This window comes from Aspergillus nidulans, chromosome II (genome assembly GCF_000011425.1).
Source record: "Aspergillus nidulans FGSC A4 chromosome II".
Taxonomy (NCBI): Eukaryota; Fungi; Ascomycota; class Eurotiomycetes; order Eurotiales; family Aspergillaceae; genus Aspergillus; species Aspergillus nidulans.
In genome coordinates, this window is record NC_066258.1 from 753,754 (window position 1) to 781,025 (window position 27,272).

The window sequence follows — 27,272 nt, forward strand, 5'->3', positions numbered from 1 at the left end:
GAGTAGAGCAGAGTAACAAATCCTGGAGACGAAGGGCGACAAAGAAAGAAAGCCTAGGAATTGAGACATTGAGAGAAAGAAGAAAGCTGGGCGCTTGGCAGGCAGATCATGTGACTATTTCCGCCAGTCGATTTAACCCGATATAGCAATGCCAAGACATCGATATCATGTATGTAAATGATGGCTCACTATCCACGTCTACGTCCTAAATACAGTCTTATAGTCCAAAACACAACATCTCCTAACCCATAGAGTGTAACGGGCAGCTCATCCATCCCATAGTCTGGCACTGGCATCCATCTATATCCAGACCCTGGGCCTGCGCATACTCCAGCGTACTTCCCCCACTACCCGCGGGATACCCTGGAGTTGGGACCAGGATGATAGCGTTAGAGGATGGGCCAAGCGTTTGCATGACCTGTGGAAGGGATGTCTCTGCGCACGTTAGCGTCAGGCTCGACGCGGAAAAGGAGGGGACAGTACCAGTCGTCAGATAAACTGACCCCTGAAACCCCCACCGTTCACACAACTGCATTGTATTAAGACCAAGGCCAAACGCTTGCCCGGATTCAGGGCCAGTCCCAATTCCCGCTCCGGTTCCTAATATTCCACCGGTTCCAACCGTATCGGAAGCGACAAGGTCGGTGGGACTAGACGTGCCGCTTGCGTTTGTTGTCATCGAACCGACGCCCCCCGATGCATCCTCGTAGCGGGCCGTGGAGTGAAACGGCATCTGGGTGGTTGTGTTTAGGTTAAGATTACACGAAGCCTGCCGCTGAAGCTCTGTGGGAGTGGAGGAGGAACATAGCGGCAGTGATAGCGACGAGGAAGCTGACGAGGTAGACGAGGGCGATGGCTTGACTTCATACGGGATACAAGGGGTAGAGTGCCAGCCGTGCAGGGTTGCGGCAGCACGAAGCTCGCTGGCAATGACTCGCTCTTGGAGCTTAGCGATGCGGTCGCGGATCTTTCGGCCTTTCTCGAATTAGTTTGGTTTTCAAGTCTTCGGTTCCCTCCCTCAAGAGTAGGGCTGGGATAAGGCAAGGACATACGGTGGTTCCGCTGCGACAGACGGTTCTGCAACCTCCGCCGCTCCGTTGGATCCTGTTTCGACAATTGGTCTTCTTCTGTTTGGTGCTTTGCCGGCATTATGACTATATACAAAATGTGAGGGGGGACCACGACGCTGAGTACGTGGGTAGGCAGATAGCAGACCACCGAGAGCGAGGTACTTATATCCCGTACCTACCGTACTTCCTCTCAACAGAGGCAATGACTGCTAAGCTCCGGTGTGTGACAAGAGGTTCCCTACTTCTCGTCTACGAATTCCAATTCGACAGACAAACTCCGGAGCCTGACGCTGTACGTCTCCGCTCATGAACCATGTGTATTGCGAATGAGTGATTGGGACTTTGGGTAAGCTGTACGACGCCGGAGTTCTGACCATGCTATGTTTAGAGCCGTGCATTATCGATTAGGCAATACACCCGAAGATAAGCCATTGAGGTCATAAAGGGTCGTTGCTGACAGCGAAGCGGGCGTGATTGCAATGCTGGGCGGGTTGAGTATCGCTACTCTTGTGGGCCGTACTAATTGTATACACATAGCTTGTTTGTATACCTGCAGATCCCCCAATATTCAACATCTGCTCTTGCGAGCAATGGTCGAGGCTCAAGGCCCGGGGCTACGGGTGGGTATGATAGGTACACTGCCCGAGCAAGCTCGATGACGAGCAATTTAGCGAGAGGCGTAAGGGACGGTCGAGCCCAGAAAGGAGATACAAAAGCGTAAGGGATGCATAGGCCTCACCCCTCATCGCCACCGAAATGTGTCAGAAGTCCCAACCGGGCCTTGATGGACGAGTACCAAGTGAAGCGTTCGCCCTGGCGAGAACCACCGGTCCGCTATCCCCCTCTTCTCTCATACGGTCGGATCCCCCCGACAGATCCCACCATCAGGTAGGCCTTGTCGCTCTGTCTCCGTCACCCGGCCACCGAGTATCCCCAGCGGGACCTGGGATGGGGACAGCGACCGAAGTCTGGATCTGCAATTGTAACCTCACAACTACTGGGTATCAAGCTTGAGTCGTTTGGAGTCGATTGGAATCGACTGCTGCCTTGGCCTCAGTGGAGTCAGTCTACTGGCGACCAGCTTTTCAGTGAGCTCTTAGTCCGCATTATGATGTCTGTCAGCTACGGCACGCTTAGCGTAAAGGGAGGAATTATGGGACAGGATATAAAGCTCTCAAATTATCGAACAACAGTACTTTTCCATTTTTTTCGTTGGAATCTTCTAGCAGGGCTCATTATATGTGTTAACTGATTCTAGAAGCAGCGAAACCCAGAGGAGTTGAGGTCATTGCACGGAAAGCTATATGGTGGCGTGGTGTGGTATACCCTAGAGTCTATTGACAGGGAAAGCGAGGAATGGGCCTGTCCCGACGCGCAAGACAACCCTGGCTGTCCGGGATCTACTGGCCTCCGTACGAGCCCTGGCCAGCGTCTAGACCGGTGGGCTTGATACTCGATGGCCGTGGGTAAGACAAGGCAGGGGCGGACTGGTGTCGTCCACCACTGATTCTCCCGTCCACGGGCAACTTTAAGCGACTGCTGTCGTTCCCCATTGCCACCACTGGCCGTACCTTCTGAGCAAAGGTTTGCCCATGCAATCCAGGGAGGGCCGTGCGGAGAGATGGCAGAGTTGAGCATCCTTGACGATCAGATCCTGCGGCTGATTTTCACGGCCTTGCCCCGTTACAACTGCGACTTCGCGGCCCATGACGTTCGATTCTCCTGGACCGTGACCTGGAGACGGGTGTTACGGTCTTTCCATGCGCGTACTCAGACTATTCGCCGCGGAAAATCTTGGGACGTGGTTGACGATCAGCGGCCAGCCAGCCAGCCAGCATAGTGAGGCTAGAAACCTCGCCCGCCCGTTTCAAGACACGCGTGATGGATAGCTACATCCAAGTACATTAGCTCGGCCATGATCACTCACCGGTGGGTATTCGTGCATATCGAAGCGGACCAACTCGACTAGGTAAACGGTGGACGTCTGCAGCCTGGGGATGAGCGAGCAGCTCCACCATTGCCGTTGCCAGACCTGAGAACTCGGCTGCACAACGGCTAATATGAGCTTGACCTGCAGATCAGACAGGAATCTGAAGACGGAATCAGGGCTCGGTGGCCTTGGAGGCGGGTAGCGACTGTATATCAGATGTCGGGCGATCTGCGGTAAGTCGGCCCCCGACGGGACTTTGCTGTACCACCTGAAAAAAACGTTGGGGATTTAGTCAATTGTCCAGTCATTTATCCTGGATGTCACTCTCTAGTGTTGATCGTTCTAGCGCTGCTACTCTGAAGACTCGGGTCGTTGTCAAGACGTCGCTTAAAGAGCGCTTGGCGCGAACGGGCGGTGCAAAAATATATATATTGACCCCTTAGGCGAGCTTGCTACACCTTCGGCTCCTAACCCCATCGTTTGCCGATTCATTAGAGCTCTGAAGATAGCAGACATCCGATAAAGTGTAAAAAGGTCGTTTACGGTCCTTTAATGGTAGATTCAAAGCGAGAAAACCGTGAAATTTGGATCGAGTCGCTCCGCTACATGTATGGGACGGGCGGGTGCTGGGCGGCTGAGAATGGGGGACTGAGATGGTCACTAGACTGGCCGGCTAAGATTGCCCGATTGCCCAAGCCGAGAGCCAAGTGGGCTGTGAGGGTTAGAGCGTGGCTGTGAGTGGACTCTCTCTTAATAGCCTGGGCGCTAACAAACCAGAACCAGTGCGACCCTGAGGTGGCCACTAATTTGGGTACGGATTTGCGGATTGACAGAAATGTTGCTGATTTTGTATGCTACTGCTCGACAGGACCCCAGCTGGTTACTTATAGGCTTCAAAAGAGTGTATTAGGGAGCTTGCTGGCTCTTGATCGGGATTATATGGCGACCCCAGGTTTGTACCCTGTACAGCCTCAATTTGCCCCGATCGGGCGTTTGGCCCCCACTCGGGGACTCCGCCGAGCCCTGTGACTCTTAATTTCCTTCTCGGCTTCTGCCTAGGCGCTTTTCGTCTATTGTTCCTGTAGGCTGTGAGCTATGAGCCGCACTACTTGAACTCCGCCATCCCCGGTGTTATCTCCTTTTTCTTCCTCTCCTTCTCTTCCTTTTGATTGTTCAGACTCTTTCTCCTGTCCAACTCTAACAATGCGCCATCTCGTTGCCAGCTCTCTGCTGGCCAGCGCAGCAGCGGTCAACCTCCCGCGACACCATCTTCAGATCCGCCAATCCTCCAACACCACCCGAACCGCGCATACGATCCCGCTGACGGCGACGCTCTACGGCTCACGCTACAATGCGCCCGTCACGATCGGCAACACCGAATTCGACCTGCTCGTCGATACCGGCAGCAGCGACACCTTCGTCATTGAAACCGGCTACGAATGTTTCGGCCAGTCCGTGTACACTGGCGATATCGTCACGGCCGAGCAGTCGCAGTGCGCCTATGCCTCTGAGACCTATAACCCCAGCGAAAGCGATACCTTCGAGCCGATCAACAACGAGACGTTCATCGCCGCGTACGGCGCCGGCGTCGCGACCGGCTCAATGGCCTATGAGGATATCACTCTCGGCGGGGTGACGGTCACTGACCAGCGTTTCGGGTTGGTGAACAGGTCCTCGCCCATGGGGCTGGGCGCCAGTGGGATCCTGGGTCTTGCGTACCCGGTGATCACGTCGGCATATGAAGTCAACGGCACCCTGGAAGACTACGTCGACGATCTCGCAGAGGACCTCGATGATGATGATGTGGACACGTCCATCGAACAGGAACCGTACAGCCCGCTGTTCGTGAATATGGCGCGGCGCGGCCTCGTCGAGCCGTACTTCTCGCTCGCGCTGGAGCGACTTGACGGCGACTCTGAGACTGGCGACGGCGGCGTGCTAGTTCTGGGTGGGCTACCGGACGTCAAGCTCGCCAACAACTTCACCACCGTTGCGGCCGAGTACTACGAGGCGGCCGAGTTCCGAAGCGACAACGGCACCAGACTGCGCTCGTACTGGGCGACGACCGTGCAGAGGATTAGCTACGGCGGCGACGGCGAGTACACCGCGTCTTACCAGACGATCGTCGACTCGGGCGCTCCCATGAACTATGTCCCAACCGAGGTCGCCGACGGGTTCAACCAGGCGTTCAGCTCGTCCGCCCAGTGGGATGACACACAGGGTGCCTACCGCGTCGACTGCGACGCCAACGCCCCCGACTTTGCCGTACAGCTGGGCGGAACCACCTTCAAGCTCAACCCGACGGACCTGGTCCTGCGGTCGGGCGTCGAGTTTGGCGGCGAGGAGATTTGTGTCTCTGCCGTTACGCGCGGACTGGAGCAGCAGATCAACGAGACTGATACCACGGAACTGTACATCCTGGGCGCGGGATTCCTCAAGGGGGTCGTGGCCGTGTTTGACTTTGGCAACTCAGAGATGCGCTTTGCCGAGAGGGATACGAGCGCTGCTTCTGTGCTGGAGGTGTTTGGGGGCCGGAAGTTGGCCGTTGTTCTGGGGGTGATGTTCGCTTTGTTGATCTAATGGATTCTGAAGTCTTCAAGGTTTTCTTTTTCTCTCTGTGTATTTAATATATGAGCATCGGTACATGTACATAGCACATCATATGCACGGGACATGTCTAATGATACCATAATTTGCATGACAATCCATCAGCCGCCTTCAACCCATATTTTCCAACATGTTCCCCAGGTTACCCTTCGTCCGGCACGCTTCACCTAGCGCTTGATCTCCAGTCGTACATCTATCGGTGTCGACTGGCTGCGCTGCGGCGACCTAGCGAGTTCTAGGCAGTTATCTTGATGAGTTAAGAAGCGAGAGCCGCCGTGGCTGTGCTGGCTGGGTTCAAATCTGGGTAGCGGCTTGCACGCGTGGATGATCGTTTTTGCCATGACACTACTGATAGAGTAATATTTGCGGACAAAGAAACAGAAAAAAAGCGAAATAGGAGAAGAGAGAAAGGATGAGGCGCTGAATTGGGCTCAATTGCGTAGGAATTGTGCAGGATGGCGACAACAGTATAGATAAGCCTGAAGTACCTAGGTAGTATAGTTGGATAACCAAACCAAGGAAGCCTTGCTAGTAGATTATAAATTCCTCCTAAGAGGAAGACTGGTCGTACTTGAGGCCCATACGTTTGCATGAAATATAAATGCATAGTACAAGCTCAGCTCAGCCTGCCCTACATATGAACGTCCTGTATAACCCTCCTAGGCCCCCTCAACCAGGCCTCCCATTCAGTACCCAGCAAGTCAACCACGCTCCCAAGAATATACGCGCCCGAGTCCCCAAAGAGCCATGTCTCCCTATACCGCCACAAAAGCACCGCCCAATGAGCCAGAATAACCAGCGCCTCAGGCCGTCTCGCAGCCAAAGCATCCCCATACTCAGGCTGAACCAGGATCGGCCAGACTACCACCCCGTTGACCGCCGCATGCCGCTGATCTCCTGCATTCGCGACATTCGTGCATATTTGTAGTGATTCAATGGCCTGCCGGTAAAGATCTGTTAGATCCTGTCCCAGTTTCGACGCAGTGATGCGGTCGAGGAGTACTTGGAGGGCTGGATCAAGTGGGCCGTCGAACTTGTACAGGGTCATTCCAGCGTCCAGGGCTGGTTTCACGATGGAGTCGGCGGCGCGAAGGAGGAACCATGCCTCGCGGAGGATTGTGCGCACGCCATAGTGTAGGCGGAGATAGTGGGTGAAGCGGGAGAGGAAAGTGCTGAAATCGTTATTGTTCTCTCTGTAGATCAGGGTGTCGCAGAGCATGTGGATCCCCAGGATCGAGGCGAAGAGGAAGAGCGGAACGCATGTCTCTTGCGTCACCTGGTGATTGGAGTCCTTGAAGATGGCTAGTGCGTGGGTCTGGAGCTGCGCTGCGTGATAGTGATAGTAGTCCCTCTTATCGGGATGTAATGTGCTCATGTGCAGTGCGCTGAGCGCGAGCATCTCGTTGATGAGGTAGGGCGTTGTGATGGAGTACGAGAAGAGGCCTGGCAGTCCGGGGCTGAACCGGCCTGGGTCAAAGGTGAGGTAAGTTTTAGTGTAGAGATTGTGGAAGAGCTCGACGTGGAGCATATTGACGGGCTGGTCAGAGAGCCCTGCTTGTGAGGGAGTGTATATACCATTCTCTGACCCGGTTCTAGAGTCACTTCCAGTACCAATGCCAGCACTAGTGCCACCCTCTGTGCTTGCCGAGGACAGGGACGACGACTCGATAGATGTAGCGGCACCGGGGCTGCTACCAGGCCCCCGGCCTAGCCCTAATCCCGATTTCGGCGCTGCAGTTGGAGGCCCGGGCCTTGGGGCTGGGGTCGTGTAGAACCAGCGCGTCCCGTATTCGCAAATACGCTCTGATGCGGTGCAGTTGGAGCAGATCGGGCGGTTTTCGTCACACTGGCAATACTGAGTCAATATCTAGCTGGGATAGACGGTTTAGAGCGCCAGATACCTTGACATGACGTCGCTTACACTCAAGACAGCCATTCCGCGATTTCTTGTGCGCTCGTCGGGGCATTGCGAGTACGCGTATTCGTCTCTGGCAGGAACTGCGAGGCAAATATCGTGGATGTAAAACCCTGGCGCCTAGATCGACAGGTGAATTCTCCTCCACTATATTTTAGCAGCTAAGAATACCAGGCACTCACTGGACTGAACGGAAAACGAGTGCCCTGTAAAGGCGGACGAATGGGAGAGAGAAAAATGCGCGTATGCACGGACCAGCCGATGGGCCCGCCGAGCCCTAACTCCACCGGCTATACAAGATAGGTGTATACTCTGGGCCACTGAAGGCTCAGCCGGGGCCCAAGTTTTATAAGATATAAAGGCCAGGTTTGAGAGCCCTCTCGAGGAAAATAGAAAAGACAACACACTTATCATGGCTAAACTCGAGCCCTACGTCGACGATTACTATCTCTGGGAGTACATTCCCTCCCTTCCTGCATCTATCATCTTCGTGCTGCTCTTTCTCGCCGCAACGCTCTTCCACTGCTGGAAAGCATGGAAATCACGAGCTCGATTCTGTATACCTTTCTGCATTGGAGGAATATGTACGTTCTAACCGCTACTCGGGCTTGCTTCGGGTCCTCACTAACACCAGTCCCCTGTAGTTGAAGTGATTGGCTTCGGCACCCGAGCAGCCTGCACAGATAACACCGGCAAGCTTATGCCGTACACGATCCAGAGCGTCTTTATCCTCCTCGGCCCAGTCCTCTATGCCGCCTCTGTCTACATGGTCCTCGCCCGGCTGATCCGCAGTGTCGGAGCCGAGGAATACTCCCTTATCCGCAACACGCGCGTCACAAAGACCTTCGTCACAGGCGATATCGTCTCTTTCCTCGTGCAGGGCTCTGGAGCTGGACTGATGGCCATGGGCGGGTCGATGACGAACGTGGCAAAAGGTATTGTTATCGCGGGGCTGATGGTCCAGATTGTGATATTTGGGTTCTTCATGGTCACGTCCGCCGTGTTTGACCAGCGCATGAGGCGGTACCCAACCAGTCTTAGCATGAGCAGGAACGGTGGTGACGGGATAGGCTGGAAAGAGCATCTCTATCCGCTGTACGCGGTCAGTATCCTCATTATGATCCGGTCGATTTTCAGAGTCATCGAGTATGCAATGGGGCAGAAGGGGTACCTTCTAGCGCATGAATGGCCGATATATGTTTTCGACGCGGTCTTGATGCTTGGGGTGATGGTGATCTGGGGGAGGTGGCATCCGGGGAGCATCAGGACCGAGGGGATGGGAGCGCAGTTATTTAGCATGAACAGCGGGCAGAGTAAAGACTAAGTCTACAGTTGGTCAAGAGACGGCACAACTTATAAATAAAGTCATCTTTCTTTTGTAGCAAACTGGCTTTCTTGGCAGTCCTTGATCTTTGGTACTGTATTCTCTCATCCCGGGTAGTAGGAACCACTAGAAGTAGAGACCACGAGCTGGCTGGAGCGGTTGATTCAGGGACACAACGCAGGGCTTCTGAGATCCCGAGGAGACAAGATGGATTCCTTATGGGAACAGCGGGATTGGGGCCAAGAACAACTCTATGGGCTGGACGGACCTTTCAGAGAGTTACTCCGCTAAACTAATGGTACCTGTCCTAACGGTATATAAACATTATAAAAACTAGTTTCTGCCGGTTTACGCATATGATGTGTTTTCTTGTTCTGCATTTTACTGGTACAACTCGAGCAAAGGGGTCAGAGTTTGATACAAGCACATTTATGAGCGCCTCCATATAATTCACAGGCGCAAAAGCTCCCTTGAGAAATGTAAGAACTTGTTATGGGGCGTCAAATATAACCCCAAGCAGCCACATAGCGGGAGGGTTGGATACTGGCCCTATACAAGTATTTGTCTGCGGAAATATATATACTGAATTCAACGCTGGAATAAAGATACATCTAATATCCACGCCTTCGCTAATAGCCCTCAGATTGACGAACATAATATACACTAGCATATCGAGTTCAGGAGCTCACCGATATACACGAATTTTGCTATCTTGTTACCACTCAGCAGAATCTACTAGGACGATGAAACTATTGTTCACCAGATTAACAGTAGTGGACGGCTTAAGTCATTGACTGTCCTATATAGAAACATTCTTTCCTTTGAAACTCCACCAATCAGCATGTTAGCTCAGGGGAAGAGCGCCGGGCTCATAACCCGGAGGACCCTGGATCGAAACCAGGACATGCTACGTCTTCTTTTTTTCTTTTTTTCTTTTTTTTTTTTTTTTTTTTTTTTTTTTTTTTTTTGCTTTACCTTCATTTCTATTCCGAGGGAAAGGAAATTGCGCCTTTAGTCTTCCAATCTAGTCACGTATTATTTTCAGCTTAGGAAGAAGTGGGAGATCTAGCTGGAAAGCAGCAACATAAGTTCGCACTTATTGCTTGCACTTATTGCTTGATGATCTCGCATCCAGAACCAAAACCATGACCATTAGAGCAGTGTATAAGTTCCGCGTGAACAGAACAGGAAAAGGCAGCATAGATATTAGTGAATTTGATCATTATGTCATGGCCTAAGTACTGGACTGACGGAATATGTATAGAAGGCACGATGCCTGAAAATATGCCTGAGAATAACCGTAGCCTATCTTATCCGATATGCACTTCCCATGACATCGAACCCTTAAGGACAACAAAGCCTATCCGAGAATACACCTATTCTGCACGAAACTATTAATCTCTTTGGCTGCTTGGTTCTTCAATGATTTCTCACCCTCCGTCCAGTGAAAACTAGTTGGTGTTCCTTCTTGGGCAGTTGCGTCGTGAATCCAGCATGAAATGTATGCATCAAGCAGAGCACTGGGCGGCGGGCAGGATAGAATCTCTGGGACGTCAGCTAGCGCTTGGTGAAGATTCTCAGTTAAGAATTTTGGCGCCGAACGCTGCATCTCCCACCGCGAGAGACCGTCCCTAACTGGCTCGCTCAGCATTGGCAGAAGCGAAGTCAGAGGATTATCTGAGGCAATGGATGTTACTTCTATCCACTCCCTATAAGGGACTTCGCGTAGGCAATCAGTGCCTAAATGGTTGCTGATGGACTGGAATACGGCTGAGAAATCCAAGGTGCATTGATGAGGATGCACAACATTGTAGGCACGATGCAGGCTCGCAGTTCTGGATGATATATGCATTAGACTCGAAACAACGAAATTAACGGGGACGATGCTATCTTTGTGATCGGACAGGCATGGATAGACTCCCTGCTGGATGCAAGTCTTTACTAGACGAGTAAGGAAATCGGCCGGGTTCGCGTGCATCGGCCCCTTGCCACTAGTGTACCCTAGAACCGTCCCTAGCCGGTATATGGCGATCGGCAGTCCGGCATCTATCGCGTTCCAGACGATCGTTTCGGCTGTAAACTTGCTTTGCGCATACCCAGTGTCGAATTCAAGGGCAAGCATATGGTCTTGCGGCCGCTCGTCCTCCGCCAAGTAGCGGGTTCCCGTCACGAAGCCCGTTGGACCGTACGCGCTGATACTTGATGTATAGTGTAATGATTTGGTCCGATGGGCTTGGGAGAAGAGGATGGCATTCAGAGTCCCAGTCACATTTGCCGCACGGTGGGTGGAGTATGGCTCTATGTAGTTGACGTGTGCTGCTAGGTGGAAGACAACACTAGACCATTGCGCGTAATGCTGATATTGCTCTTCCTCAAAGCCGAGGTTGGGCTGGGATAAGTCACCAGCAACGGCCTCGATCTTGGCCTCCTCGTGTGGATATAGGGCCAGGTTATACTTGCTGAGGGTGTCTCGGATGCGGTCACGAGCATGGCTCTCATCTTTAGCGCGTATTAGGCAGGCAACTGCTTTTACTCGTGGATGTGCTAGCAGCTGAGCCAGGAGCATTGCCCCTACGAAGCCAGTTGCCCCTGTGAGGAAAACGCGCCCCTCGGACTCGTCTTGCCAGCTTGGAGGTGTTCCCGCATTGCGTTGGAGGCCTTTGCCGAGACGCATATCCTGGATCCATAGGGGGATCTTGCTTGTCACGCTTGTCGATGCTGCAGGTGTATTGTGCAGCAGTCTGCTCACTGCCTCAGACATGCCTTCCAGCGTCGGGTTCTCAAACACTGTAGCGGCCCTGAGCGAGAGACCCATGGATGTATTGAGGTTATTGAGCAAGTGCACCGCATGAAGAGACGTCCCTCCGAGTGAGAAAAAGTCATCCTGCATGGAGAGGCTGGCAGGGGTATGGCCCAGGATGTGTGCCCATGCGTGCCGCACACGGTCTCCCACATCCTTCAGCTGAGGCTGTAAATTCCTGCAACTAAAACCATTGGTACTCAGCTTTGTGCTCTGCAGCTCACTCTCAAAGTCGTGAGCTAGCTTCTTCCGGTCAATCTTCCCACTCCCTGTAAGGGAGATGCTGTCTACCGTCTTTAGATGAGGAACCATGAGGTGCGGCACGCGCTCTCTGTAGGCGCGAGATATAGACTTCGCGTCAATTCCACCTGACAGAGGCACAACGTAAGCTGCCAGTAGCGACGAAGGTGCGCCTGAACCTCCACCAGTCCATGGTTCCGAAACTTTGAGTGCCACTGCCAGCGATACCAGCTGGGTCTCCAGCAGACAGCGCTCGACAGCCTCGAGTTCGACTCTCTGCCCGCGGATCTTGACCTCGTTGTCCCGTCGCCCAAGGTACTCCAGTTGCTCGCCGTTTTTCCTGACCAGATCTCCTGTTCTATAAACGATTCCGTTGCCTGGAATGCCCAAATGTGATGCGTTTACAAACACCTTGGCAGTCCGCTCAGGGTTACCAAGATACCCAGCAGCAACGCCCAGGCCTCCGACCACAAGCTCACCAATCTCGCCATCAGGAATTGCCTGGAGGTCTGAATCGACAACGAAAGCATAGTACCCGCTAAGTGGTCTTCCAATTGGGATAACGCCCCCTGCAACATCTGCTTCAGAAACAAGATGATACGTCGAAAAGACGGACAACTCAGTAGGGCCGTACGCATTGTATAGTCTTCGAGGTGGACCGTGATCGAATATCCTCTTGATCGTCTGCAGATTGATTGCTTCACCTCCAGTGAGAAGCGTGTCGACTGTCGCATAGGCCGCCGGACAAATATGCGCAATTGTCCCAAGTAGCGAAGTCGTCTGCCAGATGACATCTACCCTAGCCTCGCGGAGCTTCTGCTGCATGAGGAACGCATCTAGGATCTCGTCTCTCTCAAAGACCACTATCGTTGCGCCGTGCAAGATTCCAGCCCATATCTCCCACATTGACACGTCGAACCCAATGTTGCAGACATGCCCAAGCCGTTGGCCTCGTCGCAGTGGCTGGAACTCGTTGAACGTGAGATTAATTAGCCCCCGAGCCAGAACCTGAACGGCCTTGGGCATCCCCGTTGACCCGGATGTGTGATAAATGTGGGAACACGAGGCCGGACCATTTGTGGCAACTTGTAGCTGTTCGTGTTCGACTTCTCGGTCAACAACCTGCTGCGAGGAGAAGTCAATCACGATGCGCGGGATACGCGTAGATAGACAGCGGTTCCGGTTCTGATAATCTGCTAACAGCAGCGAATCTTCTCCAAGGTTGTTGATGAGTTCCACCAGGCGCTCTTCAGGAAGGTCAACATCCAGCGGAACACAGCTGCCGCCAGCAAAAACCGCTGCTATTTGACAGATAATATGGTCTATCCCTCGAGCCGCAAGAATCGGAATCGGTATAGATCTCTTCGGTCGCTCTCGCACATTCGTATCGATCTGCCTCTGAATCTTATGTGCCCCTCTCACCGCGCTGAGATACAGCTCCTGAAAAGTCACAACGCGGTTCCCTTGTTCGACCGCTACTTGATCGCCAAAGAGCTCGAATCTCTGTTGGAGGAGGTGAGCGAGCCCTGTATTAGGTGGAGGTTTCCAAGGCATGATGGGCTGTATATCTATGCGTCTGTATTCAGTGCTGAGGAGTACGGAATGGTGTTGCTAAGACCTCGAAGAAAGAGGGATCTTGAAACACGGCTAGACTGCGAAACGACTAGAAGAGACATATCTGCCTTGGAGCTATGCTGCAGCGTTCTATAATTGCAACATCAAAACAGTATCCCTGTACTTCTCTCTCCCCAGATTCACAACTGACTCTGGCAAATAAAAATGTCTACGCCATCTCCCAGTCTGTATCACTACTTGGAAAGCAAGGGATCTGATCATGAATTACATCGGCGCATACGTTCAGGCGGGGTCGCTGAACTTGATTGCACAGCGCATCGATACAGCAATGGAAGGATTTGCCGTGGACCCTCACTGGACATATGTGTGCAGGTGCAGATCCTAGAAGAGAGTAGGTATGAGAAGAGCGTGACTAGGTCGTTGCTCTCTGCACTGATAGAGGAGGCGCCATCCGGCCAGGAGCCTATCAGCCATAGATAGACTAGCATCTCATAGGTGGGATCTGAACCCGAGTTCGTGCGTCTGGACGCGTCCAGACCCGGCCATCTTCCTGGTTTTGTAGTTCAGATGCAAAGCCGGCGGGAGCCCCTGGAGCGCAAATGACTGGCCCTGTTCAGTGGCGCTGGTGGGCATCTACTAGCCTAACTACATGCACGCGGCTGTTTGTGCCCCATGTCAAGCCATTTTCGCATGTCGATACTTGGAAGGCTAGGGCTCTGATGCGAGTGCTCTAATTATAAAACAATTGACGGCTCCTGTGATGGACCCAGCTAGCCGGAGTATGTAACATTGACTTGCAAGTGTATACCACGGAGAGCTATCTTCTGATAGCACCAATATCAATATGGGGTGCATACAGTTGTCTGAAGATAGAAACGCCTCCAAGACTGGAACATTGGACCAGTCATTGAAAGCTGGTTAAGCCGGTTGCTCCATGCGTTTGCTTCAAGACCCTGCCTGCCGAAGCATTCCAATACTGGCGAATATGAAGTTGGACATCATATTCTATGTTCCGGTGTGAGTCCTTGTCCCTCCGCGCCATCCCATTGGTCTAATATACACAGCCGAACGCTGTGCTTCCTTTTCTCGTCTCGCTGAGCGTACATGAAGGACTCGTCATAGATGATGCAAGCAACATACCCTGCTCTTCACAGGGATAGCCTTGTAGTAAGTCATCGGACACTGAAAGTTTGCTGGCCGTCTGACGGGTACTTCAGTGTTGCATCATTTAGCCATGAACCGGTCGCCAGTGGATGGCGAGCTATCATGACCAATTGTAGTTGAAGAAGAGAAGAATGAGAGATATTGAGCCGGCGAGACATATAGACAAGCACATATGTGGGTTCGGTCATGCATGGCCCGGCACTGTTTGGCATTCGCCAGTAAGCTCCTGGTTTGTGCTGGGAGACCAGGGTGGCCGTCAACTCCATCATTGCTAATTCACACTGGTGGCGATGTGTCTTGTCAATGCCTTTCCACTGATGCTCGTATGCTAGAAGGCTAGATAGGCGACGCCTATATGCAGTCCCTAGAGAACCCAACATCTGCCAGAAACTGTTACATTGGCACTAGCACTCAGAGAAAAATACGGAGTCCATTAGGTTTCTGACGCATTGAGGACACACATCAATTGAACAGGACGAACAGTGAGTAGCGTATGGGATACTGCACTGCTCACGAGTTTACAGTCGATATCTTGACCTCCAACGGGACTTATGCCTTGGAGATGCGCTCCCTATGCGGAGGAACTCTCCATATACTCCTACATAAGTCTGGCTACAGATCCCTCTATTCATTCTGCTCGTTGTTTGCAGCAGCTAACAAGCTTGTCTTAAATGATACCTTTAATTTTTTTTTTCTCAGGGTAGGCCCTACCCAGTTCTTGCCTTTCCATATGTAGTTCTCTCAAAGTCCACATCATCGCCTCAGAAGTGTAAAATATAGATCAAAAATCACTCGGCTTTGCCGCATCCTCCGGATAAAGCACATAGATGGGGTCCCGCTGGTTTACTTGTCCGCAAGCTGGTTCGCTGATATAGTACCCGATGAACTGCTGCGTAGCCCTGTCATAGCTCTTCACCACATCCCCCGGAACAGCGAGATACTGGTTCTCCTCCTGACGCAGGAACCCGCGCGTCGCAAAACTGCAGTAGATGAGTCTGTGCTGATCGGACGTGGTATTGTTGCCCCCACCATGCCGAAGGGACGAGAGCATCATGAATGCGTCACCTTTTGACAGTCTGGGCACAATGATAGCGGATTCAGGAGGTGGAGTATCGGGGCAGGAAGACCTGTTATTTTCCCATTAGAGTGAGCCAGGAGCTCCTCGGATGCATTCACTACTTGCCATAGATGACTTCCCAGTATAACTTGGGTCCCCCCATTCTCTTTTGTGACCTCGCATCCCGCAACAAACATCCCAAGCGAGGTCTCGCGGTTCGCATCGCGCTCATCGTTCCACTCGGCTATCTCGTCTACGACCCGATGATTGATATAGGAGTCACAATGTAACGGCTGGGCCTTTGCACCGGGCCCGACCTGTATAGCCAATGCCGCCTGCACGTACGGCCTGGAGACGGACTCTTTGCGCTTGTTGCCCCACCAGTATGTGCTTCGTGTGGTCAGGAAATGGGCGCTGGTCGCTTGAAAGAGCGGATGCATTAACTGCGTGCGGACGTAGGTTGGGCTAATGCCTATGAGGCCATTGGCCCGTTTAGTTTCCTCTGGCGGATGTCAGTGGATAGACAGCTAGACCTAGGGCTGGAGGGAGGTGGTCGGACAGAACAGACTTGGAAAGAACTCGCCGTCCCATTCTAGGTCCGCGTTCAGCGTGTCTTCAATTTCTTCGTATGTCTGATCCAGGTCTTCGTGGGAAATCAAATTCCGGATGACCACGGCGCCGTCACGTTTCAAAAGATAGAATATGTCATCAACGGGGGCGCTGGGGAGGACATACTGCAGACCAGGGGCGTAGTCTCTGGAGACATGCATTTTAACAGTCTACCTTATGATGATGATCTGACTCGAACTGTGAGAGCTCTAACTTGGCCCAGAACATACAGATATACTAGTCTGTAGAGGCTAGGGCCTGCATCCAGATGCGCAACAACAGCCCAGAGCCGGCTTGTTTACACGGTGAGGGGAACGCGATCTTCCCAAATTCAATTGCTTCCGTACGACGATAGCTGCTCCTAGCTAACTACTAAAAGCGGGGTCTACAACGAATAGAATGAAGAGACGGACAGTTTGGCGATGCTGTGAAACCATCTAGCATCGTCTGCCGGCGAAGTCGACCCGGGGCGCTCCTCTCTAGCACGGCTGGGCTGTCTATGAGACCGTGCAGTTACATCGAGTGTCTATATAAAAATAAAATACTCTTAGCTGCGTATTGTTTGCAATTGGCACTACATCTCGTCTCTGCTGTCCTGCATATATCTTCAATATCTGCCGAAATCTCTAGATCGTCTAGAACGTTTACCCTCGTCGCATTACGGCGGTGGCTCAGCTGAATGAAGCTGGCCTTCCCTGCCCTGGAGCAGGCTGGCGATAGGTCTATATTGCGTCGGCGGAAAAGATCTCCCTACTGCATGAGGCCACACCCATGGAAGTTACCAATACTCTGCCCTGGGTGGTGCGTACATTCGGTAAATCTGACTACAAAAAGCATATTCGTTCCGCTGCGTAATCAAGACGTGTAGTAAACTTGTATTTGCTTGTTCCCCGAATTTGAGCTATCAAGCATGCTATGATTACGTGGCAACGATTGGTTGAGGTAGAAACCTCGACGATATGTCTTTGCGAATGATCGCTTGTGAGATATCATGAGGCCGGCGTGATTCCGGCAGCCCCAGCATCAGTGCTAGATATTTGTCCCATGTAAGAGAGTTGCATCCTTCTGGTCCTTCAAGCAGTTTTTTCTGTCTAAGCTCGCCCTGCCTACAATGACCCATAAAGAGCCCTGGGGCGTTTCCTGGCGGTCTTCGAAGCCGTTTATCGTGACGGTTATTGCAGTTGCCATGTTCACCGGTCAGCAACCATACTGCCTTCACTAACATCCCAGGACTCTTGATTCTGATAGTGGTAGTATGCAGATAGCTTCTTGTTTGGCTTCATTGTCCCCATTATGCCCGACATCCTAGAAGACCGCCTGCGAATGCCACGCTCAAATATCCAGTTCCTCACCTCAATTATTCTTTCCATGAACGCAATTCTCACGATACTTATTGCTCCCTTTACAGGGTACCTCTCTGATAAAGTGGCACGGAAAAATAATCTCATGCTCTGGTCTTATGCAGTGAACACGCTGGGGACAATATTTACAGCGGCGTCTAGCACACGTGAGTCATTCACTCACTTTAGGATTAGAGAATACATCAGCTCAAGTGTCCGATAATACAGTGGCCGGATTCATTATCGGACGTTTGATACAAACCGTTGGGGGTTCGTTAATATATATCGCTGGAATGGCTATGCTGGGCGGCGCTGTTGGCCCAGAGCATCTATCCAAAGCAATGGGCATATGCGTCCTCCTCATATCTGGCGGCTTTCTCTCCGCTCCTGCGTTGTCGGCCACTCTCTGGGAGTTTTCTACCTACGCAGTGACCTGGCTATCTGCCTTTGCAGTGCTGCTTGTCGGGGTTCTCCTCCAGGCCCTTGTCATCGAACCGTATCTCCTCCCGCGTGAATCCGGTCAGAATGGACGAGACAGTGAACATTCTTTTGACTTCGCCGGGATCAGAGAAGAAAGCGAATCTGACTCTCAGAGCTCGTGTCGTCGGGAAGCGGAGACGGAATGTCTGATTGCGGGCTCAACCAGCCACGGGCGAGGCCTGGAAGCTGGAGCAACTGGTTACTATACCTTTTCGGACCCTCATAAGCTTCATCTGCCCACATCCACAACCATATATCGTAGAATGCTCCGCAAGAAACGTGTCGTCACAGCCCTCGTAGCCGAGACGCTGCTGGCGGCGCTAATCGCCAGTTTCGAAGCTACCATTCCTCTGCACATCAGAGACGCCTTCCAGTGGAGTAGTCTTGAAGCTGGAATCCTTTTCCTGATTCTGCAGGCCCCGACATTGATCCTCGTCATTCCGATTGGCTGGCTCAAGGATCGCATTGGCATGCGGCTTCCTGTGTCATTGGGGTTTTTGGTCATGGCTCCTTCACTCTGGTTACTAGGGGTTCCGGGAGCGAAGCAGTTCCAGTGGGCGGCTGGAAAGACCGGTGAAGTCCTCTACGTAGTCATGCTGGTAGCAATTGGGGTTGCGAGAACGCTGGTGCTTGGGTTTGGGGGTGTTGAGGTGTTGAGTGAGTCCACCCAACATTACTGGCTCACTGAAAGACAACAGTCCTAGCGCTTACGGACGTACAGGAGGTGCGAACGAGGTTGCGACCGAGTTTCCCGGCTTTGCTGAGGGGGGTATCTCTCTCTACTCCCGTGCGTTCGTTCTGTCGAATATTACCTGGAAATTCGGCATGTTTCTAGGGCCCTTGGTTTCCGGGGCATTGACCAAATCAGTTGGCTATTATGCGATGAACTTGGTTCTTGGTAAGCAACATTACGCCCAGACATTAGGGGAAATGCGCTAATCATGGCTCTTCCTGTGGTTCCAGCGGTGCTCTGCGTCGGCACCGGGATTGCGACGTGCATTATCCTGGAAAGAAACTAGATCGGTGGTCCATGTCTGTGTGACTAAGAGCGCAGGTGTTGTTGCTTTTTTCACTCTTGCAACATGTACTTTCACAGCGAATCAAAGTCAGTCCGGCATTTGTATCAGGCTGCATAGCAAGCTCAGCTGAATTGTAGGTGTGTGACCAGTGTTGAGCGTCTTATAGGCTGTATCACTGCTACCGACGTGATACAGCAGGGAGAGTCACCTAAAGAGACCAGAACATCAATTCAAGTAAATTGTCTCGTATGCTAGCTAGAAATATATCCACTGGTTCATGGCTTCCACCTGCACTGTATGTTCTGCACCCGGTCATCAACATCACTTTCCAGAGTCCCAAGCAACAACCAGTACCCAATGGCCAAAGTACAGACAATTGCTCTAGCCGGTGGAACTGGCGACCTCGGCCGCTATCTTCACGAAGAGCTGGTGAAAGACAGGCGGTTTGCCGTGGCTCTATTGACGCGGGAGGTCTGCCCCTCTTACCTATACCGTTCTCTCTCCCTTAGTATCAATTCAGATACTGAACTCATTTCTACAGACCTCACAGAAGACAAACACCTCGACGCTTCCCAATACTACGATCCATCCAACAGACTACAGCGAATCATCTATTGTCTCGATTCTGGATTCCACCGGCGCAACAGCCCTCATCTCCCTCATCCGCTGCCCAAACAGCGTCTACGAGCCTCTCCACAAGACCCTCATCCACGCATGTCTCGCGTCCAATACCTGCAAGCGTTTCATCCCTTCCGAGTGGGCTGGTGATATAGAAGGGTTTCCCGATATCCCCATCTCTTATTCAAAGACCCGAGCACCGCTGCGGCGGTACTTACAGGACCTTGACCAGCAATCTGAGAAAGAAGGTTCAAAGCCACAGCTGGAATGGACATTGTTCAACCTCGGCTGGTTCATGGACTATTTCCTCCCCCCAAGCCAGTCGTACATGAGATACATAGAGGGCGAATTCCCAATTGACGTTGCGAGCTGGACGTATACGGTACGCGGAACTGGTGAAGAGCCGCAGAGCTGGACGGCTGCTAGGGATGTGGCCAGGGCTTTGGCAGAGCTGTTGGCCAGCGAGAAGGAGTGGGTGAGTTCCGTTCCCGCTGATGACCACCAGAGCCTCTGTCTGAGATAGCTTTCTGAACTATGACACTAGGAACGCGTCATCTACATTTGCGGGGAATGGGGCACATTTGATAGCACTGCCAAAGTTCTCGAGAAATTCTACAGTGCGTCTTTGCTTCTTCCCCTATGATTGCGTATGCAAACGGCTAATCAATCCGCTGAGCAAACTACCAGACCGTACTTTGACCAAGAAATACCGCTCTGCCGAGGAGATTGCTTCTGACATCCGCGAGTACGAATCGCAACCAGATGTAGAAGATGTGGGCGTTGTCGAGGTGGAACATTGGACTATCACTGGGGCGACAGCTTGTCCGAAAGAGAAGACGCTTCGGCAGCGGGAGAAATACTTTTCTGCAGTCCATTTCATGTCGCTAGAAGAAATGCTCAGTTTGGCTGAAAGCCAGGGCCATGTCTAGCTTGTTGATGCACAGAACGTAATATTGGAGCATAAGATGGGAGATAACCGGCATAATGCTCCTTTCCTGTCAAGAGTTCATATCTTACTCATTCCATACCGAGCTCTACGTCAATGCACATTATGATTTTAGCAATAACTAGTCTAGTAAACTTGAACGCCCTCTTGTCTGCTGTCAAGAATGCTACAAAATAATCCTTATTAGCAGCTTTGACCTTCAAACGCAATAGCCCTCCAGCTCCTACCAAGTCTGTCCCTTCCTAGAAGATACTCTGCATAATCCAATTGCGCCTCTAGGATCGTCATCATTTGTTTCCACCAAATCGATTTGATGTTGTGCTGACCGAATACGCCCCAACTGATCTGCAGTCTTCCATGACTGCCTAAGGATACTAGGCCCTACCCAACCCTACTGTCCTTAGTGTTTAAAGACTGACACGCACGCGAAGAATACGGGGGTGGATATGACGCTGGTCTTGATGCCTCGAAGCCCTGTATCGTGGGCCGGGGATGCTGTGGGCTGTTTATGGCCATACGCATGCGGCCACTCGTGGTCCAGAACCTTTTACCCATGCCCGTGATCCAATGCGTGCACCTTTCCGGCCTGGCGACGGCTATAGTGACCCAGCTATCATACTGATCATGCCGATTGCTGGGTTGGAGACTAGCCCTCCTGGCCTAACCAACAAGAGTTCGGGATGTGGACAGCCGATGCTGGACAGTTATACGGCATAAACAGTCTCACCTCCCCATACAAACCTGCAAATGTATCTCACTCTCCCAATATATATAGAAAGTGTATTAAAATGACATCTCCAGCGTATGCTCACCATTTCTCCATCAAGAATCTCCCTTACGGAGTAGCCTCCTCGCCAACACACGGTCAACAATGCGCAACCCGGCTCCACAACACCGTCATCTTCCTCGGCGATCTCCAGAATTCCGGCTTCTTTGGCGATATTTCTCTGCCGAATGGAATCTTCATGAATTCCACCCTGAATGGGTATGCGGCCCTTCCGAAGTCCGTCCACACAGCGGTCCGCGCAACGCTGCAGTCTGTTTTGGGCGAATCCGGCCTGAATGGCCTTCCAGAGAACTCCAAGGCTGATATTACGACGGTCAAATTGCATCTTCCTGTGGAGATATTGGGGTTTACGGGTACGCATATACCCGCCAAAAACCTCATAAATTCACATAACAGCTACAAGTACTAACATAGGCCAGATTTCTCCAATTCGCTCAACCATGTCCAGAATGCCGGACGCGCAATTCTAAACGACCCTTCTCCCCCACCAGGCTTCTTCCATTTCCCAATTGGATACACAGGGCGTGCGTCGACGGTTGTCGTCTCAGGGACACCAATAACCCGACCCTGCGGGCACTTCTACGACCGCAGCAATCCGGTCGCTAGGAAGGTGGTGTATGGGCCGTCCCGCGCGCTGGACTATGAGATGGAACTTGGTGTCGTCGTTGGGAGACCTTTCGGATGGGGATCCGCAGAAGGAATTCCTGCTACTGATGCAGAGGAGTATGTTTTTGGGTTCGTAGTGCTTAACGATTGGAGTGGTGCGTCTCGTTCAATTTCCCGCTTCTCTGAGACAGTGTAGCAACTAGGACTAATATGGCTGCAGCCCGCGACATCCAGGGTCTTGAGATGGTCCCTCTGGGACCGTTGAACGGAAAGGCTTTTGGTACTACAGTCTCGCCCTGGATTGTCACCACGGACGCTCTGGCTCCGTTCAAGGTAGCAGGTCCAGAACCGAGGGTTGAACTTGAAGAGCACCTGAAGGACGAAAAGGAAGGGAACTTTGATATTGTGATGAAGGTTGAGATTATCCACCCACCCGCCGGGCAAAGCACGTCTTCAGCAGCAACGAATAGCAATGAGGGTGCTGGTAACAACACTGAAGACAAATCCGTCTCTCATATCGCCACCAGCGCCGCCAAAGAACTCTTCTGGAACCATCGGCAGATGATCGCGCATCTGACAAGCTGCGGGTCGGATCTGCGCACTGGGGATCTACTGGGCACAGGCACAGTGAGTGGGTCTCTGGAAGGCTCGTATGGGTGTCTTCTTGAGAGTACGAAGGGGGGGAAGCAGGCTGTCACACTGGCCGATGGGGGCGAGAGGGTATATCTACTGGACGGGGATATCGTGCGGATGAGCGCTTTCCTTGGGGATGAGGCGTCCGGGGTTGGCTTTGGGGAGTGCACTGGGGAGATTTACCCAGTCATATCTTCATAGACCGTATCATGACTTTTGATAGTAATAACTAAGGTGGAAGGGAAGAGCCCTTCTTCTACTTGTCCTGGTATCCCTGAATAACAACCTTTATCACACTGTCCTTCCCCTGCTTCACCAACTCAAAGGCCTCCTCCGCCTGCTCGAACCTGAACCGGTTCGTAATGAGCTTTTTGACGTCAATCTTGCCACTGGCGATCAAGTCCACGGCAACTGGGTAGCACCCCGTGCTGTACCGGATCGAGCCCCGGATCGTCAGGTCCCGGATGCAGGCTGTCGTGATGGGGAAGACGACGTTCTCCTTGCCCATCCCTGCCTGCACATACGTGCCTCCTTTCTTGACCAAATGCACCCCGGTCTGGATACAGCTCTGCGCACCGGTCGCCTCCAGGACGACATCCGGGCCCTCGCCCAGCCCGAACTTCTCCTTGATCAGCGCCGCCACTTTCTCGCTCCATGCCGTCTCCTCAACGCCCTCTGGCCTGGGAGGAGGGAGAAAGACCCCATCTGCGCCGAACGCCTGTGCAAAGTCTAGCCTTGATTGACTGATATCCACCCCTATGACCTTCTTGCATGCGTACGCCTTGGACACAGCCTGGCAGAGTAGCCCGATAGGCCCGCACCCAAATACAACGACCGTCTGGTTCGGCCGGACATTGCCCACTTTGGTTATCTGTACAGCCACTGCGACTGGTTCCACCATAGCGCCTTCTTCGAGGCCCATGTGGTAGGGCAACGGGTAGCAGTAGTCTGCCTGGGTGATATAGTACTTTTGCAGCGTCCCATCGTGGGGTGGCGTCGCGGCGAAGACGGTGTCTGGGCAGAGGTTGTACGATCCTGAGCGACAGTAGTCGCAACTGTACCATGTACATTAGTTCTTTCCTTCTTTCCTTCTTTTTTTATTTTATTTTTTTTCTTTTCAGGTGAGAAACCCCCGGACGAACAGGAATCGGACGTACTGTCTACAAGGAACCCCTGGTTCAATAGCAACCTTTTGTCCGACTTTGAGGTTTTTGACCGCTGATCCAATCTCCGTCACGATCCCGGAGCTCTCATGGCCGAGGACGATAGGTGACTCGAGGATAAAGTCTGCATTAACCGGTGTAAGCTAGGTATCGACAGCTCAGCTGATGGTTTGAGAATGGCCCAGCAGGCGGCGTACCTCCAATCCTCCCCCTCTGCCAATAATGCACATCGCTGCCGCATATCCCTGTCTGAGCAACTTGGACGCGCACATCCCAGGGGTCTTTTAGAGGGGGAATAACTCTGTCCTCGAAGGCGACGTCTTTGACTGCGCGGAGGACGAAAGATGGGTTTGTTTCCTTTTCTCGTCAGTGTTTAAGTCCAGAACATTCTTTCTTCGGAATGTGGCTTACTGGCATTGCAGAAATACCGAAAGATAGAACTGGCTGCTCGTGAGAGAGAGGGAAAGATGACAAGGAGACAGCAGCTAGGTATAGAAATGGAATAGACGATCCTAGGGCAGCTCTCTTGCTATATTGCTGTACCTCCACTACAATACTTATACCACTGACAACAATAAGAACATAGAACGAGAGGGATAGATGAATTGCGATACTCAGCTCTGCCCCTCCCCGTAAGACGTGGAGTAAGTAAGCTGCAGCAAGCCGTGGCCAGTATCAGAGCGGACGCCCCGCCCCGATGCGGAGAAGGACCAGAGGGCGCATTGCAGGTGATCTGATGACGTTTGAGTTTATCGCATGCGAACCTCAGAAGAGGACGGAAGCACTGGAAGTTAGTTCCTGGGTGTCCGAGATCTAGACTAGCTTGACTTTCCAAAGCGATGCGGATCCATGGCCAGCGTGACTGTCATTATGGGGCTATACTTGCAGTAACCCTACCCCGTCAATTCTACCCTACCCTAACTTATCACACTGCTCTGAGGAAGCCTCGCATGTGCGGCTCTATGGATAAGTCTTTCACGGTACAATGTCTCTGCCTAGTTTGTAAGACAAAATTACGGTAAACCCTAGATTGCCCTGTCCCTCTTACTGCGCAAGACTATGTCCACCCCATCCACGACGTGCCCCTTTACCAGAGCCCCATTAATTGCATCATTCCGATCGACTCTTAGAAAACCCTCTTCTAGAGTCTGCTCAATTCCTGCCTCAACATGCCTCTGCGCTAGTCTCTCCCTCGCCTCAGCTAAATCCACATCCACAAACACTCGGTAGTCCACGAGTGGCGCGATATCGCGCCACTGCGGCTTATCGAGGAGAAGGTAGTTCCCTTCTATGATTACGATGCTTGTTGTGTGGTCGATGACAATGGAGTTCGGTATCGGATCCTTTGTGCTGTGCGAGAATGTTGGCGCGTACAATACTCCTGCTGTCTCCTCTGACGACGACGATGGCGAGCCCGAGTCCGCCCATAATCGTAAAGTCCTCATAAACTCCAGAAAGGCAGGAATATCAAATGTCCACGGCGCACCGCGCCGGACATACGCCTCGGTTCTCTCTTTGTTGGGGAGGGTGTCGAGTTCTGAGCGTGGGAGGTGGAAGCCGTCCATGGAGAGGACAAGAGCTCTCTTCGCTATCTCATTTGTCTGACTATTGTCATCGCTTTGATTTGTGCTTTTGTGTGAGAGTAGTCCAGATCGGTTTATCTGTGCCGCCACTGCAGTTGCGAGCGTTGTCTTGCCGGAGCCCGGCGCGCCAGCGACTGCGACGAGGTACCGGGGCTTCTGGTGCGATGTAGCGAGAGAAGTTATTTTGGATGCAAGGGCGGCGTACTGCTCTTCCATGATCCTCTGCTGCCAGTGGGCTGGTCGTCGCTGGTGAGGTTGATATCACTATGGGAGAGACGAGATGAAGAAATCGCTGGGTAACGAAAGTGCATCTACTACAATATGCCCTAGTCTAGAGTTAGGTATAGCAGATTCAGGTATACAAGCATAATCCAACTTTGAAAAATATTGTGAAAGGAGTCTTGATGGCGAGCTGACGGCAGCGGAGACCATGTCCGGACAGCCCGGACAACCCCCTCCGCTATGCCGTGCGGCCCTAATAGGCATTCTGACCTTGACCGGGGGGGTTTTGCGATACGTATGTGGCTAGCTGTAAAAAGAAAAAGTTGGAGAAGTTTAACTGGTTGTGAGTTCCAAGAATCCGTATATACAATCGACCCTTTCACGTCTCCATCATACAGCCACAACCACATACCACCAAAATGGTCCTCTTCCAACCGCAGAACCAGCACGTCACCAAAGCCTTCGACCTTACCGGCAAGGTCGCAGTTGTCACAGGTGCGCTCATTCGTAACAGAAAGAGAGAGAACAAAGGGCGTATGTCTAACTTCCAGAGCAGGAGGTTCCCGCGGGATTGGCCTCGACGTCTCGCGCGGTCTCGCTGAAGCAGGCGCTGATGTACCCCCCTTATTCCGATTGAATGATTCATTCGCAAAGTATGCTAAGGCTTTGTATAGGTTGCAATGATCTACAACACCTCCTCAACGGCCAACGAACTCGCATCCCAGATCGCCTCAGAGAACAAGATAACCTGCCGCGCGTACCAAGCGAATGTCACTTCCAAGGAAGAAATCACGTCTACCATCAACAGAATAAAATCTGATTTTGGCAAGCTCGACATCGTCGTTGCGAACTCAGGAATCGCGTCATCTGTCTCAGCTGAGGAGTATACTGTCGAGCAATGGCGCCAGATCATGGACGTCAACCTCGACGGCGCGTTCTGGACGGCTCAGGCAGCGGCGAATATCTTCAAGGAACAAGGGTCCGGAAAGGGCAGTATTGTGTTTACAGCGAGTGTGAGCGCAAGTCTGGTGAATGTGCCGCAGAAGCAGGCTGCTGTATGGGCCCTCCTTATTCCCTTCGTATGCCCTAAGTTTGTTTCGGAGAGGGACGGCTAACAGAGGTCCTACACGTGCAGTATAACGCTTCCAAAGCCGCCGTGGTCCAACTGGCAAAATGCCTTTCTGTCGAGTGGGTCGATTATTGCCGAGTCAACTGTATATCGCCAGGTTTCATCGCCACAGAGATACTCGACCACCATCCGAAGGAGTGGAGGGAGAAGTGGTACGATATGATCCCTGCTAAGCGAATGGCGCAGGCGTATGAGCTGAAGGGGGTATGTTGCACCTCAAACTGAGTCGAGTCTTAACGCATGTGCTAACGATTGCCGGGTCTGCAGGCGTACGTATTTGCAGCGTCTGATGCGTCGAGTTATATGACTGGTGCGGATATCATCATAGATGGCGGGTATAATCTTCCTTAGGCTTGTGTACTGAATAAACAATTTTGAGATAGAGGCACGGCTACTCAAAGGCCGGCAACCGATTCATGAAATCCATGATTGTTGATTCTTGTCTATACTCGTAG

At 52.2% G+C, this 27,272-nt stretch overlaps 11 protein-coding genes across 11 annotated transcripts, besides 1 other annotated feature; 6 read left to right on the forward strand and 5 right to left on the reverse strand.

Annotated features, from left to right (window-relative positions):
- Positions 1–27,272: part of a sequence feature (contig 1.139 1..347029(1)) that runs on past both edges of the window.
- On the reverse strand, positions 242–1,149 carry ANIA_08101 (bZIP transcription factor; the record flags this gene model as incomplete). The annotated part of the gene is made up of 2 exons (XM_676278.1): positions 242–975; positions 1,053–1,149. The coding sequence occupies 2 exons, from the start codon at positions 1,147–1,149 to the stop codon at positions 242–244; spliced, it is 831 nt and encodes a 276-aa protein (XP_681370.1).
- ANIA_08102 (aspartyl protease pepAc) lies at positions 4,179–5,682 on the forward strand. The gene has a single exon (XM_676279.2). The coding sequence runs from the start codon at positions 4,204–4,206 to the stop codon at positions 5,578–5,580; it is 1,377 nt and encodes a 458-aa protein (XP_681371.1). The 5' UTR covers positions 4,179–4,203; the 3' UTR covers positions 5,581–5,682.
- On the reverse strand, positions 6,239–7,574 carry ANIA_08103 (uncharacterized protein; the record flags this gene model as incomplete). The annotated part of the gene is made up of 2 exons (XM_676280.1): positions 6,239–7,453; positions 7,509–7,574. The coding sequence occupies 2 exons, from the start codon at positions 7,572–7,574 to the stop codon at positions 6,239–6,241; spliced, it is 1,281 nt and encodes a 426-aa protein (XP_681372.1).
- ANIA_08104 (RTA1 domain-containing protein) lies at positions 7,935–8,846 on the forward strand (the record flags this gene model as incomplete). The annotated part of the gene is made up of 2 exons (XM_676281.1): positions 7,935–8,106; positions 8,167–8,846. 2 exons carry the CDS (start codon positions 7,935–7,937, stop codon positions 8,844–8,846), a joined length of 852 nt encoding a protein of 283 aa, XP_681373.1.
- ANIA_08105 (uncharacterized protein) lies at positions 10,207–13,440 on the reverse strand (the record flags this gene model as incomplete). The annotated part of the gene is made up of 1 exon (XM_676282.1): positions 10,207–13,440. One exon carries the CDS (start codon positions 13,438–13,440, stop codon positions 10,207–10,209), a length of 3,234 nt encoding a protein of 1,077 aa, XP_681374.1.
- On the reverse strand, positions 15,407–16,452 carry ANIA_08106 (uncharacterized protein; the record flags this gene model as incomplete). Its single annotated transcript, XM_676283.1, has 3 exons — positions 15,407–15,752; positions 15,878–16,184; positions 16,251–16,452. 3 exons carry the CDS (start codon positions 16,450–16,452, stop codon positions 15,407–15,409), a joined length of 855 nt encoding a protein of 284 aa, XP_681375.1.
- On the forward strand, positions 17,585–19,050 carry ANIA_11037 (uncharacterized protein; the record flags this gene model as incomplete). The annotated part of the gene is made up of 3 exons (XM_050611208.1): positions 17,585–17,798; positions 17,860–18,768; positions 18,833–19,050. The coding sequence occupies 3 exons, from the start codon at positions 17,585–17,587 to the stop codon at positions 19,048–19,050; spliced, it is 1,341 nt and encodes a 446-aa protein (XP_050467258.1).
- ANIA_11049 (aromatic alcohol reductase) lies at positions 19,379–20,677 on the forward strand (the record flags this gene model as incomplete). Its single annotated transcript, XM_676284.2, has 5 exons — positions 19,379–19,425; positions 19,463–19,601; positions 19,672–20,130; positions 20,175–20,223; positions 20,367–20,677. 5 exons carry the CDS (start codon positions 19,379–19,381, stop codon positions 20,675–20,677), a joined length of 1,005 nt encoding a protein of 334 aa, XP_681376.2.
- ANIA_08108 (fumarylacetoacetate hydrolase family protein) lies at positions 21,483–22,921 on the forward strand (the record flags this gene model as incomplete). The annotated part of the gene is made up of 3 exons (XM_676285.1): positions 21,483–21,834; positions 21,901–22,242; positions 22,308–22,921. The coding sequence occupies 3 exons, from the start codon at positions 21,483–21,485 to the stop codon at positions 22,919–22,921; spliced, it is 1,308 nt and encodes a 435-aa protein (XP_681377.1).
- ANIA_08109 (uncharacterized protein) lies at positions 23,041–25,682 on the reverse strand (the record flags this gene model as incomplete). Its single annotated transcript, XM_676286.1, has 5 exons — positions 23,041–23,067; positions 23,097–23,775; positions 23,878–24,007; positions 24,081–24,245; positions 24,932–25,682. The coding sequence occupies 5 exons, from the start codon at positions 25,680–25,682 to the stop codon at positions 23,041–23,043; spliced, it is 1,752 nt and encodes a 583-aa protein (XP_681378.1).
- ANIA_08110 (uncharacterized protein) lies at positions 25,929–27,168 on the forward strand (the record flags this gene model as incomplete). Its single annotated transcript, XM_676287.1, has 5 exons — positions 25,929–25,983; positions 26,203–26,222; positions 26,363–26,767; positions 26,824–27,021; positions 27,085–27,168. The coding sequence occupies 5 exons, from the start codon at positions 25,929–25,931 to the stop codon at positions 27,166–27,168; spliced, it is 762 nt and encodes a 253-aa protein (XP_681379.1).